This window comes from Caloenas nicobarica, chromosome 3 (genome assembly GCF_036013445.1).
Source record: "Caloenas nicobarica isolate bCalNic1 chromosome 3, bCalNic1.hap1, whole genome shotgun sequence".
Taxonomy (NCBI): Eukaryota; Metazoa; Chordata; class Aves; order Columbiformes; family Columbidae; genus Caloenas; species Caloenas nicobarica.
In genome coordinates, this window is record NC_088247.1 from 83,440,670 (window position 1) to 83,457,227 (window position 16,558).

The following is a 16,558-nucleotide window of genomic DNA, read 5'->3' on the forward strand; positions in this document are numbered from 1 at the left end:
TTCTGGAAAGAAAAATTTTGCTTACATAATCAAACGAAAAAAATTATTTCCACAATTAAAGAGGAAAAAAAAAAAAAAAAAGAGAGACTCCTGGAACATAGTCTAGTGCATTAGTGCTGATGCAAGCTCATTCTTCAAAAGTCAACAAGTATTTTGCACATATACTTTGCCTCTCAAAGCTTTCCATTTTTCTTCTCAATTGTTTTCCATAGACGCACACAACTGTGAATTATTTCAAATGAAATTTATAGACACTGAAGTAATAGCTACACTCTATGAAAGAAAAGTCACCTGATCTCTACTGTCATTCAAACAATCTTGGGAGTCTAAAGCTTTTTGAAAGAATTAATTAAAAACTTCCCTCCTGCCCTCTAATTTGCTAGTCATAGAAAGCACCATTCTTCCAAAATACAAAACACTTCTGCCATAAAAATAGCTAAGCATGGTGGAGTTTATACTTGGTGTTCCTCTTTCACAACATAAGTATATAGCATTGTGTGTCTCAAAAAGGTTATACCTACCAAAATCTATGTCCAGCAGTGCTGCATTTGCACCTTCTACTAAGATCTTCTTTGGTGGTCCATGTAAAGCCTCATACATGAAATAAACACCATCCCTTACCATTGGTTTTATTTTTTCCATGTAGCCCTGAATAATACAAAAGACTATTGTATAGTATAATTTCATTATGATAAAGCCAGCCAGAGCATAAGTGCTATTGCTCCCTCATAACACTGCTCTTCTTCATTTTGAAAAGGAAAAGCAAACAAAGAAATGCTAAATATGCCATAATATGTGAACAAAGGAAGGAAGAACATTAGGCTCAGATTTACACAATAGGCATGTATGCTTTTCCTAGGAGGAAAGAAAGAAAAAAGGAGGAAAAAAAGGATGAAAAAAGAAATAGAATCCACGCTTTCTGAAATGCTTTAGAAATATACAAGTTTGAGTATAATCTCAATAATTTACTATATTCAGTATTTCATTTCCAAGTATTCAAAATTTCTCCCCCCAAACCAGCATGTGGGGCATTTTACTTCTGGACATCTGAAGCCAACAAATGCACACAATTGTAAAGCAGCATCTATTTGTGATATATATACAGGTAAGTTTGTAAGTAAAATAAAAAGTTATTTATTGGAATTAAGGGTCAAGTGCCTGAATGCCAGTGAATAGCTGGATGTAAGAAGTCAGAAATGTTCAGATGAACACTTGGTACACAGTCTTTTTCCTCACGAGAACACATGGAAAATCTCATTCTGATGATTCACTTCACATGAAATATAATACATTGTCTTTCAGAATTTAATGAAGTGCATTAGCATAAAACAAACATTAAGTGCAGGTAATTTTCATCAAACAACAAACACATATTATGTTTCCACTCTAACAATGCATTTCAGATATTCTGTAATCCTAACGTGTATTAAACTACAAAGCATTACAAAACACTCAACTGTAACTGATTTTTAGGTCTACATATTGATAAAAATGCTACATTGATAAAAATGTGTAACATTATTTAAAGCAAGACAAACAGAAGTGCTAAGAATTCCCAGATACTCCATTCTAGAGCTGGTAAACTAAGTTTAGTGGCAACTAAAGACAAAAGAAGGATGATTTCTTTGCCTTGATTTTCTGAGAGAATTAAACATGTAACTGCATGCCCTCCCCTGTTCCACACATGCCTCAATGGTTTTTAACAATTTGGCAAATTTGGTCGAAGTTTTCTAAGGGGTAAAAGAAATCTCATAGAATTAAGTTTCTGTGAAATACATGAACAAAAAGGCTGGGTAAGGGTAAGACACCTGAGAATTTTTTCAAATAAGAACCTGGGTGCACCGCAAAAACTGCACTATTAAGCATAAGAGAAATCTCACAACTGTCCAGATTGCAGGGAAAACATCAAATGAGAATTCATAATTAACCACAAGACTAGTTTGCTGGCAATTTGGCTTCATTAGTTGTGCTGCTGTCAACTGACATTTTTCTATGTTGTTAGGTGGTATTTTTTTTCCTTAAGGCTTATCACTTAGAATAATAATTTACTTCAGTTCTTAAGTTTCTGACATAAGGAATTAATATTCTGCTTTCCAATGAAATATACCTTCCCAAACTACAATCTTGTTTTGTTTTTTTTTCCTCCTAGCCAGTATGTTTGAGTAAGTGGAACTCAAAAATAATTCTCACTATACAAGCCTTTTTCTTAAAGTTTACATTATGTCTCTTGAAACCAAGTTTTGAAATGCTGCATAAAGTGGGACCAAAATGGTCTTTAAAGATGCTGGCAGAATCTTTAAAATTGACACATACCACTTTCCCATGATATGTATTATGTTTTAACTCCTCACACAAGCACAAGCATCAGTCACCAAGAGATGTACATCTCAGTAACTGCACACAGTGATTATATCATTTAGCAGACAGAAGGAGGCTTACCTTGAGCTTTTCCAATTCCCCTTCAATATCTATCTCTAAGGTAGGATATATCGCTTTGTACTGATTGGCTAATACTTTGAACCTAAAAGACAGAAATGCTTCACTAAGGTTTTTGCTTGTTTGTTTTCCTCCTCACGCTCCCACCAATCTCAAGTTTTTACTGGTTACCTATCTGCAATTACTTGGTAATTAAACAATTTTAAACAATAAAATGTTTTAATATTTATAAACAGATAATTTAATGAAATTAAAAATAAAATCATTTTCCTATTTAAATAAAAATTTCTATTTTAAAAAGTAACAGCAACAAAGGTATTCATATTTGTTTACATAGGGTACTGCCCAGAAACTGAAAACTATGCTTATAGCTGTGCATTAAAATACAGAAATTACCTCTCAGAAAAGTCATCAAAATCAGAGACAAGATCACACATTCTGAGTCCACTTCGAGATGCTTTTGAAGAATAAACTGGTCCAATTCCTTTTTTGGTTGTTCCCAAACTTTCAAAAGATAACAGGAGTTATTCTTTATATAAAACTAAGGTGTTTTTTCTTTAAAGCTAATACATCCTTAGCATATAATGAAATGCTGTTAATTGAAAGCATTTAGAACCTTGTTCTAAGCATTTAAAACATGAGGTACTTTTAGCATGCAACTTAGTTTCAGAATATCACTGTTTGTAGACATGAACATAGCAATCTTCTACAAACTTTTGTTTTTAAACCTTTTAAATCTTTTCATATCATAGTGAACTGTTACGTATTTATTTGTACACAATTCCCAACTTCTATAGTTAAGGACCTGAATGCCAAGACAACATCCTTCAGTACTATGAACTGTAACTAACTAAACACCTTCCTAAAAAACTGCCCTGAAGAGCGAGAATCCTCCATAAAGCAACAGCATAAACAGTATGGATTTCAAGTTTGTATGCAAGAATTATTTCATTTGATTCTAAATGTCTCAGTTGGAGCCAGCAAAACAGAAAACACTGCTGAGCATCTAAGAGTGGTAATGATATTCAAAACAGCATTAGTTAGAAAGGGTTCAGGAATAGATGTTCCACTGTAACTGATTCTGAAAACCTGAATTCTTTTTCTTAATCTTATCTACCCACTCTGTCTGAAAAGCCTTTTTCAGCTTAATTTAGAGATATCATAAGATATAACTTGACTTTTCTGATCTCTTCTCTCTGGCAACCAGTGACAAAAACTGAGGGAATGGCAGGAGGATGTGCCAGGAGAGGTTTAGGTTGGACATGAGGAAAAGGTTCTTCACCCAGAGGGTGGTGGAGCCCTGGAACAGGCTCCCCAGGGAGGTGTCACAGCCCCAAGCCTGACAGTGTTCAAGAAGAGACACCATGGTGTGAACTGCGGGCTTATCCCATGCAGGGACAGGAGTTGGACTTGAAGATCCTTATGGGTGCCTTCCAGCTCAAGACATTCTATGATTTTACTGTCAGAGAAGTACAGTTAGTTCAGAAAGTGTCTTCTGCCAGAGTCTTGCTACATAGCTATCAAACTTGAGCCAAACTGCACTTATCATAGGCAGATTATAAAACATTTTCCCCATCACTCTTAAAAGATTAAGTAATTTTTTAAGGAGACGTGAACAGGTTTGTAGCATTTTCAGAAGTGTGATGTACATTGCTAAGCTTAGTTTTGCACTTATTTTTAACTGTTTGGAGTCTTTTTGGTTTGGTTTTTTGTTTGTTCAGGTTTTTGTTGTTGTCGTGTGGCTTTTTCTTGTTTGTTTGGTGGGGCTTTTTGGTTTTGTTTTTCCCTGAGCAGACACACAAAGGCTTATCTTCTTCAAGATGCATATGCAGAGTGGCCCAGGTTTCTTCAAACTGCCTTGAAGGTACCATAAGTCAGTTCAAGACCGACTCCACAGGTAGAAGGTCCAGGTCATATCTAAACTTTGTGTTAAAGAGTATCAATTGATATGTTCAGTTCATAACCAATACATAATTCATTTTAGTTAGGTCATTAGTAGTTTGGAGTAGATTAAAAAAATAATCTTGAAAAAACAAAATTCTTCCAATTAGGCTCAATACTTGGTAATATCAGGGAGGGATATGTTTTGCCTCCAGTCAGAATCTGCATCACATAGTATCATTTAACCAGATCAGGACACTGTGGCTTAACTAATTGACTCTAGCCTCCATCTCAATTCATACTCTCCACAGAGAATTTTTTTAAGGAAGAGTTGGTTTCCATTTAAAAAAATGAGAAAAGTGGTTATGTCTTCATTGGGCTTTCCTTTACAATCTTTAATACAAATGAAGTGGTTGCTTCTCACAAGTAGTGAGTGACTGGCAGTGTTTTTAATTGCAAATATTGTCATATAACAATTTTAGCTTGCGCTCCATAAACATTCAAGAATAGCTGATATACCCATACTGGCTCACAAAAAAAAAAAGTATATTATTCCATATATTTATGTATGATCTTCCTGTTTACTTTTTAATTCCTAAAATAACTGGTAATAAGACAGCACAGTCAAGTGTGAAAATGACCCAGTGTAAGAATAACTGACAAGTTATCACTCAATAGCAACCTGTGTGAAGCAAGACATGCCCAGATCAGCCACTCTCCTAAAGGTTACTGTCACAGATGAGACCTTTTACAGGACTTTGTAAGAAAGACTGAATCACGTTTCACCCACACAAGCAAACTTCCAAGAAGAGAGATTAAGTTTACTGGTATCTCAGAAGTCTACAGTGCTGCATTACATTCCAGTTGTAGACATGTCGCAGTTAATTCTTGCAGCTTCTTCCCCATCGACTAGCGAGCTTCTTGGAAATCACAAGTTGGAAACACAGCGGCTAGTTTCTAAAAGTTTCAAAAGCTTCAGAAAGTCCACATAGTAGATAATGTGAACATTTACATGCACTTCTGACAATGAAGCATGGTGAGATACCAAAGTAGTCACATCAGACCTTTCAGATATTTCGAGATGACAAAGGTGTCTTTCAATGTTCTTAAACAGAAATATATTCTTACAGAAACATATACCTTCAGTAAACAATTAAAACATGAGGAAGGAGGAACACTTTTTATAAAGCAACTTAGGAACTGGAACTTTTCATAAGGCAAAATATCAAGATACAACCCTTTTGTTAAGAATATAATCTTTTGCTAGTCACTGGAAGACAAATTTAAGAAATGATCCCTGCATACTCCACATTCAAGAGTTACAAGGATAATTAATACTTTTTTAAACTTGATGACAAACAATAACAGAAATCCAGTGTATTAAGTCATATGTTTGTACTAAGTCATCCTATGTTTGACAAAATAAAACTACCTACTTCTTTCCCGCTTGCTCTTGCCTCTGCTGTTCTTGGATGCCATCAGCAGCTTGGTGGAAATCAAATACTAAGAAAATAAAAGTAACTTAAGTAGAAAATAATGTGAAACAAATTACTATATCAGGAACAACTTCTTCAAACCAACTCTAGTCCTGTTTATCAATGTGAAAACCAAAAATGACAAGAGTTTTCTCTCCTCTTTTACAAGTTACATTTTTCCACAGAGAAGAGTTCTGAGGTTTTTGAGAGACTTTTACGTGTTTATTTTGTAGAATACTTGCAGACTGTGTACACACCTCCCACAGGATAACTAAGCCATACCAGCTTCATAGTGGCCCAAAAAAACGTATGGACAACAAAGAAAACATGCAGGTGAAAAAAATCTTGGAAAACAGGTTATAGTAAAAAACATCATACTGTTGAAATTACTTTTCTTAAGTACTATCTCCTGAAAGTTAAACAGCTAATGTACACATTACACAGGAAAGACTGAAAACTTGCAAGAAACTGTCTGCTTTAATAGGTATGCTAGTCTCTCTAGAACAAGAGTGGTTTTCTTTGTTTGCCTTACCAATTTATTTTTGTGTTTATTTTCACACATCCCCATAATTTAAAAGGTTAGATTATCCCCAGCAACTTGAACCTATTTCTGATTGATCTTTTCTTACAGACTAATCATTCACAGACCACCAATAACCATTTTAGAGAAGGCATATTCATCATTACAACAGATCTCCAGGCAGGCATCAAAGCTTTCTAAACAAAAGCATTCTGAAAGTTCATTTGATTGTGGAGTGACAGTCAATAACTGGTCCTTTTTACTCAGGACCTGTTTAGCTACAAAAACTTCACAGTACTACCATTTCAATGTAATCACCGCAGAAGAGTTTTTCTAATAATCTAGTCATTTCCAAGTAATTTACCTACAGTGATTCTACTCTCAGAAAGGATTTTAGTAACATAAGAAGTTACTCAACTATTTCAAACTCACTAGTTACCTTAAAGACATATTTGTTCTGAAATAACATGTTCACTCACCACGTTACTCCAGATTTTTTTTTTTTTAAAAAAAAAAAAGGCTAAAACTTTTTTTATGGTGTTACAAGCTTTTTACCTGATAACGACCTAAAAGGCTTTCATCTTCAGAAGATGACTACCAGAGCAGCAATAAGCCCATTTCCTAATACATGCAGTTACGTAACTACTATGTTACAATATCTAAAGATCTAATTTACAGGAGATGAATTTATGTAATAAAGATGTCCTCCAAGTGATACAGGAAGAGCCTCTGAAGCTCTGTCTTGGTGATTTGGACTCTAAGCACTATTTTACTCCAGGCTCTGAACTGCAGAGCTGCCTGGAACAGAGGCTGGAATCAATCCTGGACTGATGAGCTCCCTGCGAGGAGCAGCCATCCTCTCCAGCCCTACAGAGCCCTTCCCATGAAGTCTCCTTTCTGAGCTACTCAGTAATTTACTCAGTAGGGAGCCTGTTAGTTTGAAAGTCACACCCAGTCACGTGGTTTCCCAGCAGAGAAATTGCTATAAGCAACACTGCTTTTACACCAAAGGGGAAAATGAATCCTTCAGTCAACTTAACTTCTGAACTGCTTTTTGACTGCTCTGCACCTCTGATCTTCGGCTTGGAAAGACAACCTGCTTTCCTGACTAGCTTATGTTTACGGAATAGGATTAAAGAGTTACTAGAATATAAACCTGGGAGGGTCCTGAGTGGTGAACCATTTTTTTTCCTACGATCTTCAATAAACCAGAGCAGCATAAGGAAATTTAATCCAAAGAAAAGTACATACCTATATAAAGATATGGCTAAAAATTGTGTCACTTCTACTGTCATGGAAAGTTCAGAGAAAACAAGGATTTAAAAACCAAACAAAAAACCAAAAATCACAGACAAAAAAAGGACAAAAAACACACACGCACACACAAAAAACACCCCCACAACACCAAAAACCACCAACACAAACAGAAACTTACCAATATGAGCTCTGTCAGAAATTATTAGTCTTTTTTCCCAGCCTTCTAGCCCTTAAAAGACAAAACGAAACAGTTCAAATTATGTTTTGTATAGCATTTATAGCATTTTTGTATTCTGATGTATAAAGGATAAATACTTCTCATGTTTAGTCTTCAGTCAATCTATTTAAAGATTGAGCAATCACGTTTCAGAGAAAAAGAAAACAGATTTTCATAATTAAAACTTGGCATCAGCCTTAAAGCTGAGAAAGTCAGGCTTATTCTGAGGAAGAATTCTAGCTACATTACTAGTTCCTCAACTTTGGCAATCAATTAGTAGCTTTTTGGTTTTGAATAATCTAATTGACTTAGCTCGCTTATAGTAGACTGCTGCCAAGCATGGCCATAGACAGAAAGTATCCAAAAACTGAGTTCCGAATCAAGAAGTGATTACCACAGCATTTGTTTACACTAACACATATCATCAAACTGTACAGTAATATCGTAACAGGTAAAATTACTATTAATAGCCAACACAATTTAATAAGTTGTTTCACTTCTTAAATTCACTGCTTGAAGCAAAGAAAAATGTCTGCAGATAATTCATATTTAGATTCCTTTTGTCTGTCTTCCCTTGAGGGCCCTGGGACTTCTAGTGAGGCTCCTGTCAGAACCTAGCAGTGAAATGGAATTCTGGAAAAATACATTGTATCTAACTTTTGCAGAGGCATCCTCTGTCTAAATCTTTTGAGAAGGGCCCCACAAACTATTTTAAGAGTAGTATCTTACAATTTACTCACCTTTTCCTTTCTTCAAGTTTTTTTCAGCTTCTTCAAAGAGTCCTGGCAAATGAATTACAACACCATTTCCTGAAGAAAACCATTACACAAAATTCAATTAATTATGTTGAGCATGGAAAAAAAATATTCCAAACAATTCCAAAACACTTCATGTTTTGTATGCAGAGTATTTTAAGTTTTCAAACTTTCAAGACGTTACAATTTTTATTCTCACGAATTCCTCTGTAAAAGACTGATTTACACCTAAAGGATGTGTTTCTAACTACACACATGGAATCTTTTTAACAAACTCAAACCTTCAATTTACATGAGGAGAAACAGTAAAAGTATTGTGGGACAGCCCGAAATGTAACTTCCTCTTCCTCATAACTAAAATTAACTTCCCTCTTTGTACTTCACTTTAATAACCCTATTGTTTTTTAAAAGATTAGCACATTTCTATCTTCATTATAAACACTAGCATCCCCTCAGGCACTCTTCTGCTGTAAATAGACACAGAATATTATGTATATAGAGTTGGCGTTGTTAACAGCCTAGCAAAAAATAAGAGGAAGAAGCCCTATCAAAAGCAAATTCGCTTTCCTACAGCTGTCACATTGCTCAGAAAGAGACTACCAGCTCATACAATTAACCAGCATCACTGAGTCCAAACAGGCACTTCCATATCACAAAACTGAACCATATTCAGGTTATACAAGCCAGCAGATCACTAGATCCAAAGCTATCAGTATGATAACATCTAGCTAAAGAATGAAGGGACTTGCCATTTGAAACTATTTGCATATCACCTGATTTCACATAGATAAAAGCATTCTAAACACCAAAATACAAAGTATTTAAGACTTCTTCACTATAATCTTCATGGTACAGTCCTAATCAATACTAATAATCTATTATAATACTCCAGTCATTTTGCCCTTGCCCTTTTTGTTTGAAGCTCGAATTCCATTGAAAGGGCTTATAAGTCAGATTTTTTTTTTCCGAAAGAGATTTTAAACACAAGGCAGACCTAAAAGAAGCTGGAACAAACTTCAGAACAGACAAGACCAAGAGACGGCAGATGCAAGAGGACTTGTAAAAAGCCCTCTCCTGCGTACTGTATTTTTAAAGGATGGGGTCTTTCCTACTCAACCTTGAGTCCACCAAAAAAAACATGGCAAATGAGCATTCTTTTCTTACTGTTTTCAAGCAATAACCTTTTAAAGAAACATAATACAGTAATACATCAAAACAGAAGAAAAGGACTATCATCTGCCACAGCCCTCAAAACTAGAAACAGTTAACATCTCAACCTTCCCTTCACCAGGGGGAATCTATTTCCATGTCCATTGGCTCAATTTCTGTAGAAGTGTTAGGCAGGGCAAGTTGATCCAAGACTATCCCACTATCAAGTCACAAAATAACAGCTGAAAAGAGGCACTTAAGCACCAATTCCCATCAAGTAAAGAGTTAATGCTGACTGTGAGTATACAGTCACTACAAGCTGGACCCAAGAATTCAGCAAACACTGTTTATGAGTCAAGTAACTAGTGTCAGAGGCTCTTTAGTCACTATGCTGTTTAGCAAATGGCCAATGACCACTTATTCTTGGCACATGTACCAAGCTGAGAGGCAAGACTACAGGCTCAAAGCAATGAGATTTGCAGGAAGAAGTGATAGGAATAGCACGGCAGAGTCCTGATTTGGAGAAGTACAGAATGAAAGGGACAGGAGTTCTGGGTATCAAAAAAGCAGGATGGAAGTGCTGATAGGTCATGGCCCTTAGTGACCCAGAGACTGACCTGCTTCGTGAAACGGCGCACAAGCACATGCATAGTTACAACACTGTGCAGACCTGCTTTAAATTTACTTTCATGCTTCAAAGGAAATTTTAAAGGCTACACAGCATTATTAAGGTAGGTTGGTCATACAAGCAATCCAAAGAGAAAAAAACCAAAACAAAACATAGGATTGGAAACAGGATTCCAAGAAAGGGAGAGGGGAAAGCAAGCTTGTAGGGACAATAGACAGGACAATCTAAATCCCCTTTCAGGAAGCAAACAGATCATTGATCCTGACATCACACAATACTGCCAATGCCCTAAACCTTCTAATGTTCTCTGCTGAGGACTTCTTGGTGAGAACTATATACTGCAGAAGTATTTCGGAGTCAGTATTCATTTCACAATTCAATGGAAAAAGGAAGAAAAAAAAAATCTATGTTTCAAAAGGTACTGGTAGTTACTTAGCAGGGCTGAAGATTAAAACAGAGAGGAGGAATTCTGAGAATAAAAGAAATAACTGGTGGAGAAAATAAGAGGGAATGGGAGAATGAAGATATGCTGGGCAGCTAGCTGTTTGCCTCAATAGGGCAGATACAAAGATGAACTATCCAAGACAATAAAAGATGCCTCCATAATCCAAACTTCACAACTGACAATTTAAAGAAAATAGTAGAGCAGGTCGGGCCTAGGAGAATCTGAAGAAGAAAAATCCTGATTCTGTATGTCCTTGGATATAGTTTGTTATTTTAATATGTCATAAGCCTGTAACTACAGTATTGTCTATTTTTCAGAGATGTCACACTTACCAATGAATGCAGTGACTTTTGGATTGATGATCCCACTTGGCAGAAGATGAAAGTCATACTCCACAGAATCCACAACAACTGTATGCCCTGCGTTATTGCCTCCCTGTGGGGGGGAAAAAAGTGTTAATAGTTTTTGATACTAAAGACAAACGAACGCACAGTATAGAGATGGAATAAACTGGTTCCAGCTCTAATTCTGCAGCTTTCATTTCTGTTACTGACAAAAGATCTTTCAGATGTCTCCTTCTCCTAGGAAATCAGCCAAACTTGTTTTGTCAAACTTGACAATTTTTACATCAGTACTATCTGTCATATAGACTTCGGTATTTTGGTTCATCAAAGGTACGAAAGCTTGGAATAGGATTAAAATGTTTTTTAAAATTATTGGAGAGAAGCATAAATGTTCTAGAACATGCAAATCTTTATAAAAGCCATCATCAGTTTTACTAGGTTTCTATTGCAGTTACGGAGAGTAAGTATTAAAAGTGGAAATGCAACCTTAGCAAAGAAAAAAAAAAAGTCAACAGTTAAAGTATATAAAATGATATAGTTATTGCGAAAGAGAAGTCTAGCTGTTTGGCAACATGCAAACTTCTTGTTCTGAATTTTGGGTTCAGTATTATGAGTGTTTTTCTATTAATAGTAACCAGGAAAGTTAACTTCTTCATTCTATACCTCCTCAGCAATAAGAGAGGTCTGTAATAGTACAAGTCATTCATATTAGAAACCTGCTGTTAAGGAGTGAATTAGCAGCAACTAAGATGATTGTGGTTTTGTAAGTTACTGGAAACCATTTATGTCAAACTAACACTTAACATTTCTAGATTTTTTCATTATCACAAAGAGAGTATTAAGAGATGTGTTAAACTGTGAAATATATCTAAAATACAAAAAGAAGCCTGTGACCAAGTCTTAGAGAGGTTCAAGATAGGCTTAAGAAACTAAGATGATTACAAAACAGTTACCAAATATCCTCAGTTCTTGTTTGTTGTACTTCTGAAAATAAGCTTACACTCTCTTGTGACCAAGTCATTTGTGCAAGACAAGGTCAAGTACAAAATGGTTCTGTTTGTCATAACTGCAGGAGCATCCTTTACAGGTACCTTGCACCAGAAATAAACAAAACTGCTTCATAGAAAGAAAGTCTTAAAGGAAAGACTTTTAATCTAAGCCTTCTTTCAGCAGAAGACAAACTGAAGAAAGGCATTATATGAAAAGAGGAAAAAAGAAACTATATGAAATAGTAATCTATAGAATTATAAATCTGAAATATTTCAGAATAATGTATCACAGAAGATCTTTTCTAAGCAATGGACTCAACAGCTACTCACTACTTCTACAACATTTACAAAGCATGAATGCAATACATAAAGCCATATATCTGACGTTACAAATAGAGAATGTTCTCAGATATCAAACATTTGTGCCAGTATATAAACACACACACCACAGCTAAAAGCCTAATCTCAGTGCAGTTAGCAATGAAAATTCTCAAAATTTTAGCATTATTTATTTGAGGACTTACAGCTTCTCCACCTCTTTTGGAAATAAAGGGAAGACTTACAAGCCCTTCACCCAACAAAGGAATTTAAGAGAAGTTTAAATGATTTAGTAATGTAGAGTTTTCCCGGGTAGTGAACAGTACCTTGAAGAAGTTGTAAAGATTTCTGGATGCAGATAGTTTTCACTGCAAATGATCTGACTGAATCAGAGAACGCCAAATTTTTGATTCACAACACAGGAAACATATTGAATGTAGAAACAGAGCAAGCCTTTAGAGTTGATTATTTTAAGAAAATAATAAATGTTCAAGAATAACCTTCCTCCTCCCATCCTTTCTACTCAACAGTAGCTGTTAAGAAAGATTATTTAGCAGTCTACCAACTCTACAGTCATGTTTTTTTATTTAAAAGGGTGTTAACTAGCTACATTAGCAGGTAGATGTAATTTATAACTATTTTTGAAATGCAATTATGATATTCCTGAGCTACTACAGGTTACTCCAAAACTAGATAATATTCTAAGAACTACTAAGTTACACACATACATAAAACACACGAGTTTTTTTTAGTAAGAAAAGACATCTTTTTTGTTGTGGTTTAACCTGGCAGGCAGCTAAACACCACACACAGCCATTTGCTCACTACTCCTCCCTCAGTGGGAGTAAAGTAAACCTCGTGGGTTAGGATAAGGACAGTTTAAAAAGACAGAAAAGGGAATAACAACCACAACAATGATAATAATAATAACAAAAGAATATATAACACATGGGATGCACAACGCAGTTGTTCACCATGCATCAACTGTTACCCAGCCAGTTCCTGAGCAGTGGTCCCCTGGCTAACTTTTCCCTAGTGTATATACTAAGCATGATGTCACATGGTATGGAATATCCCTTTGGTCAGTTTGAGTCAGCTGTGCTGGCTGTGCCCCTCCCAGCTTCTTGTGCATCTCCAGCCTCCCTACTAAAAAGCCCTTGACTTGGTACATACATTGCTCAGCAACAACCAAACCATCAGTGTATTATCAACATTCTTATAAAAGATACTCAAGGCAATTCCAAACGAATTCCATCCACAACTGAGCAGCCAGTCCCAGCAAGCACATCTGATCTGAACAGCTGATCCCAGAGAGAGAGAAGAAGAAAAAGGCAGAAAAGCCCAGAGGCCTCTGCAGGATGGAAAACGGCCAAGCTAAACGTCCTGACCATACTCCCCCAGCTGTGCCCCAGAGAGAGCAAGATAGCAGAAGAAGAGAAAAAGGGCCGAGAAACCAGAAGCTCCACTCTTAAATCTGAAGCATGACGCCAATGGGCTGGAATACTCTTATTGATCAGTCTGGATGTCAGTCAAGCTCTGCCTCATCTCTGTCCCCTCTTCTTCAACACCTGTGAGCAGGGCACTCAGAATGTCCTTGGCTCTCAGACCAGAGCAAATAAAAACATTAGTTCTGTGCTGGGGTGTTATCTGCTTATTCCCAAACTAAGTCCAAATAATGAGCATGCTAGCTATGGAAAAGAAAGGTTTCTAACTGCATGAAGAAAATTAACCCATTTTCAGTCAAACCAGCACAGTTGGTTCCATGCTTATTGGAAAATACCCCATAGCTGACAGAATAAAAATGGCATTTTACCTTTTAAATCTTGAGCTACACGCACAACACAGCTCACACTTCATCTAGAAGCAAGCTAGTTATATATACTTCTGCATCTTTACTGTGACCAGTTATATTTTAAGGGATTTTGCTAAGGACTAAGGTAGAAAACTTGACATTACACTTGATGAATCGCCATCTGAACACACTTCTTGGGCCATACTAATACTTCAAGGTTTCCAAATGCTTGTTTTCAGATTAGACTCAAATTTGAATCCCAGAATTTATTTGTTTATAATACTATGATGCCTACAACATGAAAAGATTCAATCCCAGAATTGATAGCAGCTGTCTGGTAGAATATTAAGTCAGTACCCATCCTGCTTTGGATGCCATTCTGTCAAAATATGTCATTTTGAAAAATATTTTTCATTTCAAACCATATTTTAGGACGGCATTAAAACAACAGTATTTCATTAATTCAGTTTTCAAAATTCTGCTGTTGCTTTACAGGTAAGCTCTACCATAACTGCAGAAGTGCAAGTGTATAGTTACACAGTTAGGAACTGTAATATATGAAAAGAATGGTTCACATTGTACTAGCAGTAAAGTGTACACATGTTGCATGCTCAGACATTGCACAACACAGGTTTGGTAAACAATTCAAATTACAGAAACCTGAACTCGGAGTTCTAGTGGTGTTGGTGTGGAGGGGTAGGTTGTTGTCAAGTTATGGAGTTGGGGGCGGGGGGGGGGGAAGTTTGTTTGCGGTTTTTTGTTTTGTTTTGGGTTTGGGGTTTTGTTTGTTTTGGGGGTTGTGTTTGTTTGCTGGTTGTTGTTTTTCCTGTTCATTTGAGTTGGTTGGGTTTTTTTTTTTTCCTCCTCCAGAAATTGATGATAATGTCAACATCTTCATACTGTAGGCAACTATTGCCTCTGGGCATAATTCAAGGTATAAACTGATGAAGTCACTCCTGGCTTCAGTGCTTTCCATCTGGATTTCTCACTCCTCCTCCCTCATCACACTAAACCAAATAGGACAAGTTATGTCATTCAAGCTAATACCCTTTTGATTCAAATGTTTACACATTATTAATGGAGATCTAACTGTGGAATTTATTTTCACTATTAGTTAGACAAAGTTCATGCTCAAATGACCTTCAATATGTTGTATAAAGCTTTTGCCAGAGGGAAATTAAGATATACACACCATTTCTTGAGGCTGACAATATTCTAAACTAAATATGGTTAATCAGTCTACCATATCTCAGTAACCTTCTAGGTACCCAAACTAGAGGAGTTCTCTCCCAGCCATGTGAAAACTGAAACACCTATCTTGGCCCAACACAGACAGAAAGGCTAAGTGCACAGCAAGACCAAAACATGCCCTCACTCAGTCTGGAATACACTACATGCATGTAGCAGCTTCCCCTCCTTTCAGCTGAGCCAAAAAGTGTACCAGAGTCAACATACACCTTTAGGGCAACACAACTCTGGATTCAGCTACCAACAGATGGATTGCACAAAACGATTCAGAGGGAAAAAGATGACTTATTACACATGAGAGGTACAAGAAGGTACCAGTGGCACTGTGATTGGGATGCTTTCTTCATTTTCTACAGAAGAGTAGCAGAAGCAGCCCCTCCAGAAGTCAGAATGCAGGCTGTGGAGGTCAGGCAGCCAAGGCAGAGCTGGCTTTGCCACAGTAAGAGAAATAATATCATGCAGATTCATTAAAAGAAAAGTAATCAATAAGATGAAATAGCATGACATAGTCAGGAATGTCTAACAGACTCAAAACTTTACTCAGTTGGTATTGCAGTGCAAAATTTTATTCCAAAGTTATGCAAATGAGGCTTTCTGAAAGACAGCAAAGACAAATACCTAAAGCAAAAGACAAGCAAGAAAGCCCTTTTAAGAAAAAAAGAAAGATCCTTTTAGCAATTTTTAGGAAAGTTAAACTTGCAGAAGACCAAAGAAAGCAGCTCACTATAGGCAGTATAGGTGGGATCAGAAGAGAGCTTTCAAGGTCCAAGTACCTGATAAACACAAACCCAGTGAACCTTCTTCATAAAGTTTTGCATTCTCTCCCTCTGCTTCCATGGTTTCCATGCTCTGATACAGCTGTTAAGAGTTGTCTAACCCCACACATCTAACATATTATTAAGAAGGAAACAAAATAGTTCTAATTAAAAAAAAAAGTTATATTAAAGCTCACTTAGAGAAAGCATTATTTTTTTAAAAAAAAAAAAGCCAAACCATTTCTCTTTAGGTTTTCTTCACATTAGAAAACAGCCCCTAGATTTGGGCTCATTTCATCACAGAAAACTAAGTATATAGCAAAAACAGGCACATCTTGCTAAAGTATAG

At 36.3% G+C, this 16,558-nt stretch overlaps 1 protein-coding gene across 2 annotated transcripts in view; it reads right to left on the reverse strand.

Annotated features, from left to right (window-relative positions):
* Positions 1-16,558, reverse strand: part of ADSS2 (adenylosuccinate synthase 2) — a 37,657-nt gene that overhangs the window by 10,252 nt on the left and 10,847 nt on the right. Inside the window, exons 2-8 of one of the 2 annotated variants that reach the window (XM_065630867.1) lie at positions 11,096-11,198; positions 8,527-8,595; positions 7,748-7,798; positions 5,754-5,820; positions 2,833-2,940; positions 2,440-2,521; positions 522-648 (exon numbers count right to left, since the gene is read on the reverse strand). In XM_065630867.1, coding sequence (XP_065486939.1) covers positions 522-648; positions 2,440-2,521; positions 2,833-2,940; positions 5,754-5,820; positions 7,748-7,798; positions 8,527-8,595; positions 11,096-11,198 — 607 coding nt within the window. Of the gene's footprint in view, positions 1-521; positions 649-2,439; positions 2,522-2,832; positions 2,941-5,142; positions 5,221-5,753; positions 5,821-7,747; positions 7,799-8,526; positions 8,596-11,095; positions 11,199-16,558 lie in introns of those variants that run through there. The other variant, XM_065630868.1, reaches the window with a different exon arrangement.